The sequence below is a fragment of the Eucalyptus grandis genome, chromosome 2, assembly GCF_016545825.1.
Source record: "Eucalyptus grandis isolate ANBG69807.140 chromosome 2, ASM1654582v1, whole genome shotgun sequence".
Lineage (NCBI taxonomy): Eukaryota > Viridiplantae > Streptophyta > Magnoliopsida > Myrtales > Myrtaceae > Eucalyptus > Eucalyptus grandis.
The window spans coordinates 51,793,375-51,811,687 of NC_052613.1; the positions used below are offsets into that span (position 1 = coordinate 51,793,375).

General features: G+C 41.3%; 1 protein-coding gene and 1 long non-coding RNA gene across 2 annotated transcripts; one reads left to right on the plus strand and one right to left on the minus strand.

Moving 5' to 3' along the window:
* Nucleotides 1-368: 368 nt before the first annotated feature.
* On the minus strand, nt 369-5,536 carry LOC104433528 (pantothenate kinase 1). The gene is made up of 10 exons (XM_010046311.3): nt 5,080-5,536; nt 4,517-4,726; nt 4,188-4,231; nt 3,760-3,876; nt 2,792-2,911; nt 2,594-2,688; nt 2,413-2,506; nt 1,945-2,076; nt 1,226-1,338; nt 369-897 (listed from the first exon to the last, which is right to left on the minus strand). The coding sequence occupies exons 1-10, from the start codon at nt 5,189-5,191 to the stop codon at nt 690-692; spliced, it is 1,245 nt and encodes a 414-aa protein (XP_010044613.2). The 5' UTR covers nt 5,192-5,536; the 3' UTR covers nt 369-689.
* A 2,806-nt stretch (nt 5,537-8,342) lies between these two features.
* On the plus strand, nt 8,343-17,871 carry LOC108957789. The gene is made up of 5 exons (XR_001984829.2): nt 8,343-8,739; nt 9,000-11,481; nt 12,416-12,586; nt 12,718-15,857; nt 16,028-17,871. It is a non-coding gene; the product is annotated as an uncharacterized LOC108957789 (long non-coding RNA).
* The last annotated feature ends 442 nt before the right edge of the window (nt 17,872-18,313 follow it).

Below are 18,313 nucleotides of genomic sequence, written 5' to 3' on the forward strand. Positions count from 1 at the left end.
AGATGAAAATAACTTTCTGACTCGTTCTGGTTCAGATCAAGTCGCCAAGAGTGGACTCGAATCTCCACGATTGCCGTGTGCCTCAATGCACCATGCAGAATTCGCGTCTCTTGTTCATCCATGATCATGAACTTTACTTCCTACCATGTACACAAATGAGGATTCCTGTTGAAGTAATCCCAAATCTCTGCTCAGTTAATCACCTACGGATTCCCTCTTTTTCCCCCAATCATCTGATTTCGTTCTTATTCTAGTGATAGATTGGCCATATCATCAATCCCTCAGACAAATAGCTTGCTTCAAGTTTGAGTATGACATTATGCACATCATAAGATGCAATTAAAGCTTGAGCAGGAGAAGAGATTCCATTGCAAGTTAAATGTGCAACGACAAGGAAAGACTTTATCAAAGAAATTGGTACATATACAATAAGCGTTTAAGACAAGAAAATCTCGACACAGATGTCACTGTAACGATTACAGAAAACTATCATCAATATAACTTATTATTCTCTCTATAACTCTACTTCTATGGCCTTGATTTCCTTTAATACTGTTCAGAGTTTCAATAAATACGTTATATATGTTATGGGAGCTTCTGCTTTTGTTGCTTGCAGAGTTTGAGCTGGCTACCCATTACCTATCTATCCGAAGGAAAGAAACTCCAGCAAGTGCTACGATGGTAGCACATTACAATGTCTTCTTTTCTTTAATCACATCACAATGTGGGGCACTGTGTAGTGTACCTTCAGAGCAGGATTCTCTTCTCGGGCATAGTTGCGCCAACTGATGAGCCGTCAGGTCATCAAATCCATGCCTTTCATAGCTTGCAAAAGCACCCAATGCTCCAAGAAACCCTTCATGCCGCAGAAACATTGCTTGGGCCTCGCCTTTTGACCTGTAAAACAGGTGTATAATCCATCAGAGTTTTGGCAGAGATGATAGCTGATTCAAAAACCAATAGGACAAGAGATGGTAAAACACACTCCTGAGGAAGAAAAATGGGAAAGAGAGTTGACAAGTTTTAAGTCATAAAAAAAGAGTGAACACAAGCACATGCACAAAAAGCTAACAATTTTCCATGCGAGGTTGACTTACTGTCTGCACAGAACTCATAGAATGCGACAGCCAAAGTCCAAACTCTAAACTAACTTTGTATTCTATCAGTATCAAAGATTAAACAGTACATGGCCAAATTGAAGAAAAAGGAGAGTTTTTTAGATTACCAGTAGTGAACTGCGACAGAGATAGTATCCATGGTATAAGCATGGCCCCGGATGAAAAACCCTCCAAAGAATATTCGCTTGAGCCCATATCGAAGTGCATTTAAGTAGGCGATCTGAGGAGTGAGAACGAAATAGAACATTAAAGCATTCATTTGATAATCTCTGTTCTTTTCTATGACTGCCATCAGTGAACCAGTTTCCTATGGTCCACCATCAGCAGATCATCTTAAAAATTGAAAATGAGAAGTCAAACTTTTGCAGCATATTATGATGGAGATAACATATTTAAATAAAAGGTTTTGGAAAAGTTGAACACACTCTTCACCAAGCTCAACAATCGAAATCAATATTACAACCTAAGATGACAAGAGGATAAGATCATTCGACAGAGACTCAAAATAAGAGAGCCATAAACATAGATACAGCCTCCCAGGTCTATCCTTAATTATTAAAAAATATGGAAGGAAATCAAATCATCCAAACGGCCTGCCTGTAGGATGTGCCCCAAATGATGATCAATTCTGTAGAATCAGCATATGCAAAGTTGTTGCAATCTTCAAATAACGATTTTTGTAAGCCACTGTGATCACTACAGCTCCTAGAGAAGACTACCAATATTGCCAGAACTATTTCTTTGCTAGGAATAATAAAAATAATTTTAGAAAAAAGCACCAGCAGCACAAGAACAACTAGATGCAATCAAGATTATTGGAACATACCTGGCCAATATTATTAGAAATCATTCTCAAAAGAGACCGTGAAATATCTTCAGGTTGGTAATCTTCAAGTTCTTTATCGACTGAAATTGCTTTACCAAAGCTAGAAGCAATATTTGTCGATGAGAGACCAATCTGTGATTCCAGAGAAAAAAAGAAGAAAATAAAAGGATGTGTTTAAGTCATCTATTGTTAGATGGAAAGTAGGAAGCTAGAAGTTCTCAGTGAAATTAGTAACAGAAAATGTCAAGGCACGTTAAACATGCATTGAAAATATGAAACTTTCCTACATGAATAGTTTCATATTTCTAGAAGCGTCTTGCAAATTCTTATTATTTTTAACCACTGTGACCAGTGCTCTAACAAAGACTCCTTGATATACCTAAGTTAACTAAGTTACATGTATGGTTCTAGGTTAAGATGCTAGTTTCATCTAGCTTTACAATTTTGCAGAAAGACCAGTTTAAGTACCTTTGCATAATCTGTTCCTCCATAGATGTCCCCAACAAGCATATCTATGACTCTGTTATTTCCAACGTGGCTCAACTCAAGCAACTCATCAAAACTGCAGAAAAGGACAGATTCACCTTATTCGGATGAAATAAATTCAAGAATCAAAATCATATTAATTTGAGCAGGTGAAGACAAAGACCTCTGGCATTTTGTTAGAAGCCTTCCCAACCCCCAAAAGGTGCCTCCACCAACACTTGTCCCACTAACTCGCTCAAATTTTCCATCCCCATCCACCTGCAAATCACAAAAGGCAAGAGTTTTTTATGATGAGAATAGTTCAAAATAGCAGTAGTAGAAGAAGAAGAAGAAGAAGAAAGTTTCAAAAAACATGATTAACCTTGATCATGCTGACACCTGATCCAATATTAACAAGGAGATAGGGGTACAAATCTTTATGATCAATCTGCACAAATTGTTTCTGGCCATCCATATAGAAAAAGGCTTCCCGCTGGACTGCCTGTCAAAACCACGTGCCATCAACATTGAGATGTCATTCCAAATTAAGCCATGGAGAGAAATATTTTTTGTTTATGCAGCATGATGTGGTTATTCATCCACCTAAATATGACATGTGCAAACAGAACCTGAAATTTCAAAACAACATGGAGAGAGAATCAAGATATATTTATTATATAATCAATATCGACAGTTTAAATGCTTTGACACCAACTCATTTTCCTAATCTAATTGCAGAAAGGCCAACTCAGGAAACAAGGTCTGTTCAACTGTCAGAGGATGATCTCAACCAGCCAAAACTCTCCTGTCGAAGATACTGGATGTGACAAAAGGATAGCTTCTGAGAGTAGAAAGAAAGGCCATCACCAAATCATTCGACTTTCATAGTCAGGTTAAATGCAAGTTATGAAATAGAACCGCGTTTTAAATATTGAGCTTTTTTTACTCATGATGTTATCTTCGTTTTCACTAAATAAGTCTTCAATTGGCACTTCTCCCAAACTAGATGTTCTTTATATCCACACAAACTTGCAAATGGCAATCTCCACACTCAGAATGTGGAAAGACAGGCCTCTCATCTTCCCGCTCATTCATAATAGAGCTTCATACTTGAAGAGGAAATAGATGGAATAATACCGCCTCAATCCATACAAGTATAAACTTAAAATGAATAAAGTATCTTGACTTCTAGTCGACTTTTAAACCAGAGTAATGAGCACTATAATAAGCCTCTGAATGAGAGACATAAAGCTCAAAAGACATCATATATTCAGAGGGAAAGAGGTCGCATTTGGATGGGTACCATTTTCCATAAAAAGCCAACTCAGAGATATGCTTTCCCAAGCTTACCTTTAACAGGAAGTTTGCTCCTGCAACAAGACAGTCCATTTCATCTTCCTTATCAAGTACAATTCCAAGCTTCTCTTTGAAGAGATCTGTAAACTTGAATGCCCCACCTCCCGTGGCCTTCGCACAAGAGACCAGTAATCAAGAACTTTTCAAGTAATTATTAACAAATTCCATTGTTGTGGGTGGAAAACCGAATCTAAAGTTCTTCTTAATTGTCTTCATCAGTAAGTCCGTCCCAGATGCAATCTCATTGAAGACGTGACATAAAGAATCACTAGACAGAATATTCTTGATTAAAGATCGTGATCCAAGAAATCAAGGTGACAAAAGATTCATACAGAGACGTACCTAAATCTCTAGAATAACATCTTTTCACAATCGACGCATGGATGCAAAAAATCCAACGACCAATTCTTAGTTTCATGTACCTTGATAATGATCTTGTTCTTGGAAGGAACCTCATGATGCTGGCCTGCAGTCATCTTTGTCCATAAGAAACGGATTGAAGTCAAGAGTTACTAGATAAACACTACTTTTTGCACAAAGTCGCGCCCCTAATGGTAGCACTGGTACACACTTAACTGCACTCAGTAAATGCAAGCCGGTCACACGATGCCAGGCCTTTAAAGACCCGAAATTGGCGGAGCGGGCTTCTCAATTTCGACTTCAAGAGAAGCTTAGGACTCATTTCGAAAGCTCTAACATCATGATGAAAAGCTGCAAAGCACACCACAATACATAGAAGTAACGAGAATACCTCCGACGTGCAGCTGCTTCGACCGGATGAACTCTATGCAATCGTTGATCTTGCTGGTTTCGAACTTTGCAAAGTGAAGCCTTCCTTCGGAAAGAGGGTGGTTGCCCTCGCCATTGGAGACCCCCAGGCTCTCCTTGGAAGACCAAATTTTGTTATCTTCCGGCAACCAATCGCCGTTTCTCGAATAATAAACCAACTTGATCAGAGACCCTGCAACACCTCAATCACGTCACTCGCGATACCATCAAACCAACCAAAAAAAAAAAAAAATCACCCCTCACCCCAAAGAAGGGAAGGAAAGAAGAAGAAGGATCATCCATGTTGCAAGAACACGCTAGCGCTAGCGCAAAGCTAAGAACGGGGCCGGGCCAAAATGCGCGCAGAGGCGCGACGGCCAAACGAAAGGATGGAATTTTCGACAGCCGAAGCGGGAGCCGCTCAGTAGCGCTCACTCCAGAAGTCGGGGAACGACGCGCGAAGGGCTTCGGACGCCGCCCAATTTCGCGCGCCGAAGCAGCAGGAATTTCGAACCGAAATTTCGAAAGGTTCGGGGACACGGTTACCTCCGATGTCGATGGCCAGGTGAGGCATTGGGGCGCGGGATTCGGCCGGCAGCATGGCGATGGAAGCTTCGTCGGACGGAAGCGCTCGACCGGCGACGCCCTTGAGATCCATTCCGACCCGATCCCACCCCCCTCTCCCGTCTTTATCCGAAACCGAGAGAGAGAGAGAAACACACCAATCAGCGACGGGCGGGACAGGCAAAGCACGCACCTCCACCTACCCCATCGCTAACTTGCGAAGCATTTATAGCGTGCTTTGCTTCGATTGTTCCGTCGCGTCAAAGGCGAGGAACAGAGCACTGCGACGGGAGAAAGAAGAGAGAGAGAAGAGACAGGATAAATGACTTAGCTGTTGGGCGATGTGACATCGACTGAATCCGAAAAGTCTTCGGTGCGCACCGGAAACGGGAGCGCGTGCAGCTTTCCTTCACCTGCCACGAGGCTAAATTTCATAACCAGTTTTGAGGCGGGGTTCATGTAAAAAATTTGGACGAGGCGACTCCCCCCCCTCTCCTCTTATGCTTTAGCTTTTATGTCTCTAGCATAGTCCCCGCCACCCTATCAACAAACATGGGCATCTAGATGAACTAGATTGGCCATTGCTAAATACTGCGTGCCCTCACAAGTCCTGCAAATCTCTCGTAACCTTTTCTTCATCATTGATTTAGTAGAAAAAAATAGGTTGTTGCAAAGGGGATTTATGTTCGCAAACTTACATTTTTCACACAATTTTGTTTATAATTTCAGTTCTCAACATATATTCGCATGTTTTTAGAGATGCGATCTTCAGATTTCATGTCCCGCAAGTGAAAATATTGTTTTCATTACCAGTTTTACTTAATAGATGAGTGGCATGCTTTGATTGGAATGTTTATTATGTCGCTTAATTATCATGCATCTCTTATGATTAGCTCCACTTGGCTTATATGTACTTAATAAGATAATAAATATATGGCAGGTCACCTATATAGGTAATCGATTCGATTCGCACTCATCATATTCTATGGAAGCAATATTTCTTTTCACCATTAATAATGTAACACGTCTCCTCACATCACGAAAGTTAGGCCGATTATATCCTATTATAGTAGGGGAGGGAGGGGGAGAGAGAGAGTGAGTGTTCATACAGTCTTGAGGCCTAATTGTGGAAATTTGTACAGCACTTGATTTGATAGGTTCGATTGTCAAAACGGAGGAGAGCCCACCCCCACCATTGCTGACCGGCGCCACCACTGATGTGACCCGGTGCAATAGCAAACTCAAGTCGACCGTGAATTCTCGCTCTTTCGGGAGCTCAGAATTCGACTGAGCATAAAAAAGAAGCCTGGCGCAGCAACTCAACTCTGACCATTGACCGTCGGAAGTCGAGGAGCCGTTGACTTCTCCCAACCCATTTATTCTTCGCCTTCGCCTTCGCCTTCGCCTTCGCCTTCGCTCACGGGACTTCAAAAGGAGGACGGAATCTCCTGCTGTCCTTGCATAGGCTTCATCCGCTGACCAGCCCACCACTCCTCACCGTCCCTTCGGGACAAGGCCCGTGACATGACAACGCTTTCCTCCTTAAAACGTGATTCACATGTCATGTCAATAAAATAGTGAAAAAAGAAGGGTAGGTAGGCAGGTCTAATCTTTCGAGGAATTATCCCTTAATCATCGTTATCGACTAAGTATAAGATATCACAAGGGCGTTTCCGTTTCACGAGAGGCTAGACAGTGGATTATATGCTGCTCTTAGGAAAATTTACTAATGGAAAATACTTTTGTCATCTACAGCAATTTATATCTGATCATTTTGGTAAAGAATATTCTCATTGGCTAGACAAATGGATGATGCAGTATCGAAATGCCTAAATGTCTATTCATGTATCAAAGTTGCATCGGTCAAAGAGGCTTCCTTGAAAAGAACAAATATAAGTGCACTAACAATCATAAGAAATGACATAAAAGTATACTTGAATCTTAAAGATTCTTAAAAAGTGCAATCAAGTCTTAAAATTCCTTATGAAAGTGCAATAAAATTTAAAAACTTTAAAAAAGTACAATCAAATTCTGAAATTTATTACGAAAAGACTTAATTAAACCAATTTGATAAATTCTAATATTTGCACTTTCATGACAAATTTTAAAACTCTAGTGCACTTTTATGATGAGTTTTAAGACTTAATTATACTTTTATGTCAAGTTTTAAAATTTCTAATGCACTTTATTCAAATTTTAAGAATTAAAAAAAAAAAAAGCCTCAAGTGTCATCATTTTCTTAAATAAGAGTTCGAAATAGATCTTATTTCAAATAAATGTTTGAAGTATTATTACTTTATCAAATAAAAGCCCAAAGTGGATCTTATTTCAAATAAGGAACCCAAAGTGATTATGTTTGTTTCAAATAAGGACTTGACTTTTTCAATGGTTAATGACATTTTCGTCATTTTTCCTTCTTTTTTTCTTTTTTTTTTTTTCTTCCTTTTCTATGGTTCTTCTTCCTTCTTCAAATGGCGGCCGACTAGCCACAAGCGATGCCAATAGAGGGCTAGGCGAGAGTCACCCTTACCTTGAGGAGGCCACCCCTCACGGTCGTTAACGAGGTTAGCCCTCGTTAGCCCTAGGCAAGGTCGACCCTTGCTAGATTTGGTGAGAGTGGCCTCTCCCATGGTTGGCGAGGGCTCGTCAACCTCACCGATTGTTGGTAAGGGCCAGAAGGGTCTACAAGCCCTTGCCTACAGCCTAGCAAGGGTTCAACAGCACTCATTGGTTGCAAGTAAGGCCACCCTTGCCAAATCTGGCGAGAGTCAGCCTGCAAGCCTTCACCCACAGCCAGCAAGGGCTTGACAGCCCTCACTCGTTGCCAGCAATGGTTGTCGAGCCCTCGTTGGCCTTAAGCGAGGTTGACCCTTGCCAAATTTGGCAAGGGTGGTCTCATCTGTGGCTAGTGAGAGCTCTTTGCCAACGGCCACTAGTTGATGCTGAAAAATAAAAAGAAAAAAATGAGGAAAAAAAGGAACATTTGAACAAAAATGTTATTGACCAATCAGAAAATTTAATTGACCGATGACTGACGAGATCGACTCTAATTTGAAATAATCATAATCGCTTTAAATTATTATTTGAAAGGACCATAATCATTTTAGATTTTTATTTGAAATAAAATCCGCTTCAAATTTTATTTGAGAAAATAAGTACACTTGAGGCTCTTTATTGAAAATTTCCCAAAATTTAATAAAGAGAAAGCGGACTTCTCTGACCAGCTTCGGACCGTTTCGGTTCAAACGGAACGGCTTCTCTCTCCCCCACTCCTCCCCCACGTATCTAGTTGGGCCGACGAGGAAGAAGACGGTCAAGCCTTGTGATCGCCTTATTCGGTCGCTCTCTAGAGTCGCGAGCGTTTTTACAGCTCCCGGCTCTGACGAGCGATGGCAGATTCCGGTAAACGGGAGGGGAGCTCACCGATCGGGAGCAATGCCGCATCTCAGGGGACGACGCCGTCGACGGCGACGGCGACGAAACCGCGGAGCCGTACTCGTCGAGCCGGAGCGAGGCGGCGGGAGGGGAGTCCTCCGGCGAATCGCGCGCGTCTTCCGGCGTGAGTGAGAGAGTCTCACATACGATGATGGAATAGCGCTTCTATGTCCGTCCGCCTCTCGTGAATTCGGCAATTTCCATTAGGTATCTTCGGTTCGGAACGATCTGTTTATCGCGGGCGAGCGTTTTGCGTTTCGGTCCATGCTCGTTATTCCGTCGTCGAGTTTAGATTGGAGCGATGCGATGCGATGCGAGCTCGATGAAGTGGAATCAGGACTGGGAGTGGATAGACGTTGAGTTCGTCGTCAGTCATCGAACGTGTGTTGAATTTGAGGTTAATGATTTGTAGCAAATGTCTGTGAAAACATTGTGTGCTGTGAGGTTTGACATGTCGCTTGGTCTAGTTATCTGCAGTGTTAATACTCATGTTTCTATGAGCCCTGGTGTTACTCCCGGCGCGCGATTTCCTTGTTACGGTTAGCCGGATTTCGATGTCCTGATCATTCACCGTGTCATTGAGTCTTCTACTCGGTGCGGTATCAGCTCGATCCAGAGAGAAGTAGCTGGAAGGATCTTGAGTGTAGCCTTGCCCCATCCTCTTCTACCTTGTCTTTGTTGTGCTGGTAAGCTTGATTTGATGTGCTGAATTAGAAAGTAGATTGTTCACCGTGCCTTTGATCCTTCTACTCAGTGTGGTAATGACTCGATCAAGAGAAAGATGGTCAGGAGGCACTCGCTAATGCAGTCGTGCCTCGTTCTGTTCCCCCTGTTTGCATCTCAATCTTAAAGAACTTTCTCCCTGACTACAAGGACCGGCACAAGAAAAGGAGGGATTTCAGTGTTTCCATGGCCTTGTTTCATACTCTTTCACTTTGCCTTGGCAGTATCTTTAAATTCGTCTATTATATTCTCCTGTTCTATTTATTCAGCGCCAAGAAGATACCACCAGGTTAAAACTATGGACTCAGAGGGCCTTTCTTCAGGTGGGGAATTGCGCAAGACGGGTCTAATCTGCCTTCTCCAGATGCCACATTATCCCCTGATGTTGCTCCAAATGGGTTAGCTCGTCATTCGTGTTAGGGAACACATGGCATGGGTGATAAAATTGGTCAGGCGTCACACTTCTCGGAAACATCTTATGGTTGTGGCTTCCAAATTGTCTGGGATAATTTGATGTTGAACAGCTGATAGCATAGTAATTCTGTTGTCAGAGCAGAGGTCGGGGTTCATTAGTGTTCAACTGTCTACAATATATTGTTCTCAACGTAGCGCATAGGTATTGAAGGTTTGACTTCAAGCCATGATTGTTGATATTTATGTCGTAAGGAAAACAAAGGATTTGATTGTCCAGTGTAGTTTTCTATTCAGAGGCAGCGATAATCCATTATCTAACAGCCATTTTTGTGCTAATGAAGATTACTATATTTGAAGGATGCTGATCTTGCATTGTTGAAGAAAGTGACCTCTGAGAATCTGGCAGCACTAGTAGATTCACCCTGGAGCCGAGAACAAACTTAATCAACAGAGTAAAATGCTAAATGCTATGTCAGCCATTTATGTAAGACGGATAAAATAGAGTCTAATATGGTTACTCTTCTTCTTTAATAGTCTTATGGCGTCAATAGAGGTGCTTTTCTTTTGGGAACATGCATAACAGATTCATTTGGTTTAATGGACTGCATATTGATTACATTATGTGAGGTATGCTTGTTGAAAGAAGAAAGTAACTGATAGTGTTTCCAGCGCTGCTGTGGCTCCTAAAAGCATATAATCTTTGATCTGTAGACTTTCTTCAATTATCTTATAGAGGCCTAAAGCAGTGTTTTGATATGTGGGACACAGGGGATGTGCCGGAAAGACTGAATTTGATGGCCCTTAGTTGCTCAATATGCTGAAGGTGTTGACAAAATTTACAGCGGTTGCTGGAGAATTAATCTCACTTGGCTCAATAGACTATGAGACTCAAAATATAGTTAGGTTACAAAAGTTCTGCAGTTTTCCTTGCAGTATTTAAATATTTTTCTGGAGGTCATCCATAATTTTTCATTTTTTTTTTTTCACATCAGCTCCAATATGTTTTATGTCTTGATTAATGCTTAAGCTTATAAATTCCAGCCGGCACCCGAATCTTGTTTTCAATACATTCAGTATTACCTACTCATGGAATCGATCTATCTTTTCTTTTGCATATCCGTTGATGATTTTGTCCTCATTTGGTGTTTCTAGGATATGATTATTCTTTTCTGAATGTCGATAGTTGCTGGAAGATAAGCTTCATCCTTTTGCTGCTTTGTACATATATTTTGCCAGAGAAGGTGCTCATGGACTATATTCTTCTTAGTGTTTAGTGTCCAGAATTCTTAACTAGTATGGATGAACGATAGAATATTCTATTTGAATCTAGAATTCAGCAGTGTTGCATTTTCTGTGTGACAAGACAATGTATAATAATGGGGCTGTCTTGCACTTTAGTATTGGACTTTAGCTAATAGTGCTGCTGGTATACTCCCATAAATGGGCCATCAATATAATCATCCTAAAGAAGAAAAAACAAGCACTCCCCAAATATACAAACTCTATCTATCTCTCAACTTATATGAAGGGGCCAGGAACTCACACCGACCACACAATTGAATGTAAGATGGAATACTGAGGTTAATCTGAACATGAATCAAGACCAGATTGAGTCCTACTTTTTGATGGCTTTCCTATTTGTAAGCAGTCAACTGGCGGAACTGTAGGAGTGCTCAACAACCCAAAAGTCTGCCAGCAGAAGGGATTATAGAGGTGGTACTGTTCTTGCACTGGTTTCAATTGTATAGCTGTGAGAGTCACATCAACGCATGGTAGGCTATCGCTGCAGGCAAAGTGCACTGGTCTCACTGTGTATGTTCCTCTAATCCTTTCATAAGTAATCCCTGACAATGCCACAGCTGATGATTGATTCATGCAGGTGCTTTTGTCGCAATAATATTGATCAATGATGATTGGAAACTGAACTTCAGAAACTTGAACGTTTGAGAACATTACTCCCTGCACAGATCCTGATCCACCCTGGATAGGATAAATTTGAAATGACATATTAGAGATAAGCCAGAAATTCAATTCGTATGAGAATAGGAAATATTCAATGATGCAGTTTTCCTCTGACTCTGATGTATGTAGCCAACCGACAAAAAGAGTAGGTACATCTGTTGGATTTAATCAGATTATTGCTATCTTCCCTTTTCACAGAGTCATTTAATGGTTTGGGATTGAAATGTTTGGTAGATAGCTCAAATTGGAGTGGTTTGCCTTCATTTAAATCTAGCCCTTATAAGTCTCTGTTCTCTTGGATATCCCCTTTGTTAACTGGCTGCTTGGCTTCTAATGCTGTTCAATGAGTAAGAAGAGCTGGCTGCCAAGCAACTTGAGGTTGCAACAACTTTTTCATTTGTGCTTATTTCTTGTTCCCTTTCTTTCCTTACCTAATTGTGCAGAGTTTTTTTAAATTTTAGCATATGGATGTTAATAGTACCTGCCATGTCTTTATTCTCACTCCTGTCATTGTGTTGTGTATGTTGACATCTCGGACAGTGATGTTCGAGACACATGCTTTTGTATGATCACGACCCAAACTTCCGATGCTGATCCCATGTCCTGGTCCACAATTCACATTGTGTATATATACATTTGAGCATCCTGTTTGTATTGATATGCAGTCATCTCCTGCACGCATTATCAGCAAACAAGAGCTTATTTTAGTTTATGATCTCATTGAACCTTTTGTAAGAGCTGACATATTTTGTGGATAAATACTCTCATTTTATGTCAAATGTAGGCCTACATATCATGTCTGCTAGCATGTCGGTGTTTTGTCATGAGTTTTTTCCAGCTTAAGGAATATTCAGGCCTTGGTACAACGTGGTGCTCCGTGGATCTTCCATTCAACAGAAGCAGATAATGTGAAAGTGGCTGGAAGCAGTTGCGCTAGTTGCTAATAAAGACAAAAGTAAGTTTGGGATATGCCTTATGCAACAGAAAAAAAGTTGTGTTATTGTGTGTGGACCTCAAACCAAATCCCATCGTCTTTCTCGCTGGTGATTTAGGGAGTGACGTGTCAAGTAATTGTTCATGGTACAGGAGAGCATTGAGAAATTGGTGGCCGCCATGTGTCGGCCGACTGGTGGCTTGATTTTGTCGATTCCACCAGCAGCTATATAAGGTTTTGGAGGAGGATAAGCTTGTGCTCTCTTACCAAGTAAGTTCTCTGCTAGCGTATGCGGTGACAAGCTGTGGCTTCAATTTTTTAAACTGCATGTTTTTTTGTTTTTGTCTGTCATGTCTGGGCTGAGCTGGAGCCCACATCTAGGTTCATAAGATTTCTAGGAAACACCTAATTCTACGATACTAACTATTTTCTGATAGTAGGAATAGGAAGAGTTTAGCTAATGGAGAGCCTTAATGGCTTTGCTCTTGGATGTCATGGTTTTGGACTGTGATTTGATAATTCCCTTCGTTTTGAAGTGTTATAAAAGATGTTCCGCTATCATAGTTGAAAGGGGAAGAAAATGGAAAGGGAGAAGAAGTGTAACGTACCACAAGCAAGATCGGTGCTATGAATGAGCACATCTTTGGAGTTTTGGAGGTGAATGCCGTCTGTGTTGGGGCTGTTGCCTGGAGATGAGACGCTCATGTCATGAACCAGAACTCCCATGCAATTGTCAAATTTGAGGTGGAACTGGGGGCTGTTTCGAATTGTAATGCCCGTGACCGTCACATTGAAACTCCCATAAAACCTCAGAGCCTGTGCAAAAAACATAATTAACGATTGTAATGAAAAGGAGTGCTGGGACTTGGGAAGTTAAGCAGTTGTGAACTGGGCCTTACAGTGGGCTTGATGCTTGGCATTTTTGCACCGAGCTCATTTCTCACCTGTCACAATATATATCAGAAGCCTAGTCAGTTTTGGCAACTGATTACTGGAACAGTGAACACAAATTCTTAGGATGAAATCACGCCTACTACTTGAATGATGGTAAACTCCTCTCATACATAAAGTGAAGTATAAGAAAGTTACCGGCATCGGTGGACTTCTTTCCACGGTGCTGTTTAACGGAATCAGGAGTTGTGTTTCATCGTCAATGGGTTCATCAAATGGGTAGTCCTCCCACCAAACCGAGCCTCGACCATCAATGGTCCCTTGCCCTTGGATTGTGATCCCTCTTAGCTTAGTGAACTCGAGCCATTGTAGCAGACCTTTTCCCCATGCTTTGTTCTCTGTCGGAGCAACTAGGGTTCCATCCAGCTGAAAATTAATTCAAACTCATTTAGCCTCCCAGAAACGGTGTTTTCTCGAGCACACTCTGTCTTGTAGAAATTTTCTTTTTACCTGGACTAAGATGTTTGCCTGGCAATATGGACCCGAAAACGAGATGGGTCCCACGAAGAATACGTATTTAGCCGGGATGATCATCATCGACGCCTCCACTTTGCATGCGGCGGCCCATGCATCTTCAAATGCCTGCGGTTCATTTTAGCAGAAATAGCAGAAACACTTTTCTTAGGATTCAGCCAAAACGAAAAGGAAAATAGAGACTCGCTTCCTTTCTAATTGTGAAATAAAACACTTTTCTTAGGACCAAACGCTATAACTCCGGTCGTCGTTGTACAGTTGGTGTTAGTTTGTAGGGACGATAATTGTTGGGATCATGTGGTCCCAGCAATCACACAAAGAATCCTTTTAGGGTGGGCCCCATAGCCCACCCCACCCCACCCCGGTAGTTCAGTTGTCCTTTCTCAGTGCACTTTATTGTTTGTTACATGGTAGGTAATCTTTTTATATTCTCGAAATTAAGTTGCAAAATTCGATGTGTCTGTAGGACAAGAGGGTCACCTGCTTCTAGTTTTAGAATCTTTTTGCCAATTCCTTCCTAATGATTTTGAACATGTTAGTAATAGAGAAAATTAAGGTGACCAAGAACTTAAGCTTCAACCCATTTACTGTGCGACTAGTGTTAGATGTACTAAAAAAACTTGACGTAGTAATCCAGAGTCATGGAAATGTGTGATTCAAATTGAAAGTTGGGACACGAGAAGGATTGATTGGCACTTTCTGTGAAATCTTTAATTGGTTCTTTGTATGTAGCATTTCACTTTATGCTCTCAACCTGGTGCGAGTGACTGGCTGAGCTCCTACAATGCTTTTCCAGCATGTGACGTTGTTCATGGCCCAATTCTAGACTACAGCGATTCCATTGTTGTGCATGTTCGATAATGCATTTAATCTTAAAACGATGCCTTGACTCTAACTAGCCTAAACTAAAAAAGCAGAAGAAAATAGTGAGCTACTGAATTTTGCTCTTGTGCCTTTGAAAATGCTAGTTATATCGAATCACCAGTGAAAGTTTTTTCTTTTTTCTATTTTTGCTGGTCGAAGCACTCTGTTAAAAGACTACTTTCTTGGGGTAAAAGTTGTATACGACTCAATATAGCATTCCACATTTTAAATATGAAATTACCCCTAGAAAGAAAGGATGATTGTCGATGCCACATTGCATATGTGAAAAGTTTCTTCTTTAATCTTCCGAGAAGTGAAAATGCAATGTTTGCTTGTTAAACTACATTGACTGGTTTAATTGGCATCAACATGCATTAAAAGACTTTCATGGTATTTACTCTGCGTACTATACCAACAAAAAGTAATGCGAGAGCGAAGAGTTGGGCTTCTGGTTTGACCTTTGTGTCATCAGTACTTCCATCACCCTTGGCCCCGAAGTCAAGCACATTAAAGGTGGCAGAGCGGCCACCACTGGAACCTTTCTGCGGCGGCGAAGGTGGCGTTTCTTCTACTGGTTTGGGACTTGGAGGCAACGATGGGCTTTTGTGAGAGGGTGCTGTTGGAGATTTTGATCCTCCATGGTGGTTGTGATGGCTACTTCCATGGCTTTTCGTCTTCTTCTTTAGCAGAGATGCCGAGGCTGCTCTGCTGTGCCTCCAATGCTTCCCTCTTCTAGCATTGCACATTTCAAGACTTGAAGACCAAGCAAGAAGTGCTATGAAAAGCATAAATGTGATGCTTCTGAACCTCAATCCCTCCATGTTTTAGTGTTGTGGAGGGATGGGAAAAAGGGAGGGGGAGGGAGAGGGAGAAAAGAGAGAGAGGGATTAGATATCCGATATAAGTGGTGGAGGGTGTGTGTGTGTGTATATATATAGATATTGAAGTGAAGAGTTGATGAGACTACGCGGATAAAAGCAAAGAATTCTTCCAATAATTTTAGGTATTAATGTTTCATTCGTCCCTAATATTCTCTTGCTTGCTCTTTATACAAATTCAGTATTTTTCCTTTGTGTGAAATATTGGTTGGGAGTACTTGTCCTTTCTAGATGGGGCCTTCTGTTGACACATGTCACAATGTTTTTGCATGTGACTCCTCCTTTTCGGAAGCAGATCTTCTGGTGGGGATCTATCTACTACTAGCAAACCAGACTGTAATTGATCATGGGATGCATTGACGGCTAGCCAATAATAACTTCTGTGAGTACCTTATTCCTTTTCTTTCTCATGTGAGTCATTCAATATGTGATTGTGCATGCATACATTACCAGTGAATTCATTGATGATGCCTGCTGATTCAGCAGATAGAATATTTCGTTCTCTAAGGACCGAGGCATATTTATTGGAATTCTGCCTGTACCATATGAAGAGATGCATCATCACGCATATCATCTACAGAGCTTTCATTCCATAATAGCTTTGTTTAATACGTCGTTCGAGTTATGTTGGGTCTTCAATTTCCCAATCAATTTGGGGAGGAGCAGAACAGAGAAGACTCTGGGATCTGCTCGCCTCCTTTCCCATTCGCATGGCCTCAAAATTTTCCAGGAATTAAATAATGGGGGATAGATTTCCATGTAAAAAGGAGCCAAAAGAGGGACACGTGAGTGGGTCTATGAGTTGGGAAGGAGGGGAGGAGGTGGCACTGATTATAACAGCTCTTTTATGGTCACATGCATCGCTCACGGGCAAGAGTGTTCCCGCACCTTGTCTTAACCCTACAATCATGGCTGAAAACAGGTAACTGTTTTTATTTCCTCCCTCCATATCCTCCTTTCAAGCACACACTTTCGAAACCCCCGCATTGACCACGAATCATGGGTAGCCACGTATTCAGAGAGAGAGAGAGGGAGAGTATTTGACTGACCTGAGCTATGTCTCAGGCCTCTCTCTCTCAGCTGAGCCAGAGCCTACTTTTTCGTGACCTTGGAATTTCCGAGGATGGACCAAAGAGACAGAGAGGCGCAGACGCTGGATTTCGAGCAGAAATGGTCAAGAGACATTGCAAATGCATGCATGCCCATGGTTTTGCCATACCGGTTAGAAATTGTACGAACCCAAAAACGCGAAAATGAAAAAGAAAAGAAAAAGGGTAGGAAAATGCGAGAGTCCTGGGGTCCAACTAACAGTAACAAAGACAGGAAATGACAGGGAATTGCATTTCTCAAGGTCATGTTAAATCCCAGTTCAGAGCCATTTGTATCAGAACCAAACAAATTTAGTGTTCAGAGAGAAAACGATGAAAGAACAATCGAGGCCTGCGTAATATTAAAAGGGGGCGAATACGAGTACGGAAATAGCATCTAGGAAGATGCAACAGCCGATAAATCGCTGTATGATTCGTCCATTGCCGCTTTGTGCTTTCCCGTTCATTGGAGTGCAGATATTAGGACTTAAAAGCTTCTTCTTCTTCTTCTTCTTCTTCTTCTTCTTTAGGGGGGCGGAATACCTGTCTGGAGCGTATGTCGTTATCAGCACCGAGTGATACCAAACTGACTTATCGTTGTGAACGTGAATTGGTAGTAGAATTTGTGGTCTATGATTTGCATACTTTTTTTCCATTATCACCCATCTGGTTTTGTTGTCTTGTGGTCCTAGGACTCCTTTTTCTGGATCATGGCATCCGAATGATTTACTGAATTCCTTTATTGTTCTTCAATTTTAAGAGGGAAGGAATATAACTCGTCACGTATGTCTGACTTCTATTGTGAATTAAATCATTTGATGAATATGGCCGAAAGAAATTACACACAACGGCGGTAAAACTTTGTAGAAGGATTATATGTCGTCCGAGTTTCTACATCTTTCTCTCTTTTTCTTTGGTAAATAGTGCTAGAAAATACATGGAAGAGCGTACTATGAGTCAACTGACTTGCATTGCTGTTGCTGCACGCCCTCTTCAGAGTCCAAGAAGGTGACAAAAACGTCTGAGAATTTATGTAGTTTCTGTTAGTTTCTTTATGTTGCTATCCTGCGTCTCTCTCTCTCTCTCTCTCTCTCTCACACACACACACACACACACACACACACAGAGCATTTGGCATTTCAGTTGAATTTAATTTCCATCTTAATCTGGGACGTACACAGCATCGTGCACATGACAGGAGAGGGGAGGATTCATTACTAGAGAATAGAGAGCAAATCAGTGAATCCGTGCGAAAATTGATCGGAATTACCACATTAAAATCTCATGTAAAGATTTAGAATTCAATTAGTAAAATTTATAGCTAAATTTATATCGATAAGTAGGTTTTAGGACCAATTAGACAATTTTTCCTCATCACATTGGGTGAAGATCTCCCCTGGAAAAAAAAGAAGGAAAACCAAAATCTCTCTATTGATTGTTGCGGCTGGTCATGATTCCATCCGAGATCTCGAGCTAAACAAAAACCAATTTTT

Excerpts from the sequence above, each read along its gene's own strand:
- LOC104433528 (XM_010046311.3), bottom strand. The coding sequence starts at position 5,191 with ATGGATCTCAAGGGCGTCGCCGGTCGAGCGCTTCCGTCCGACGAAGCT. Across the intron at positions 1,339-1,944 it reads TTTCTAATAATATTGGCCAG|ATCGCCTACTTAAATGCACT; the intron begins GTATGTTCCAAT and ends CTCACTCCTCAG. Across the intron at positions 898-1,225 it reads TCTGTCGCAGTTCACTACTG|GTCAAAAGGCGAGGCCCAAG; the intron begins GTAATCTAAAAA and ends CCTGTTTTACAG.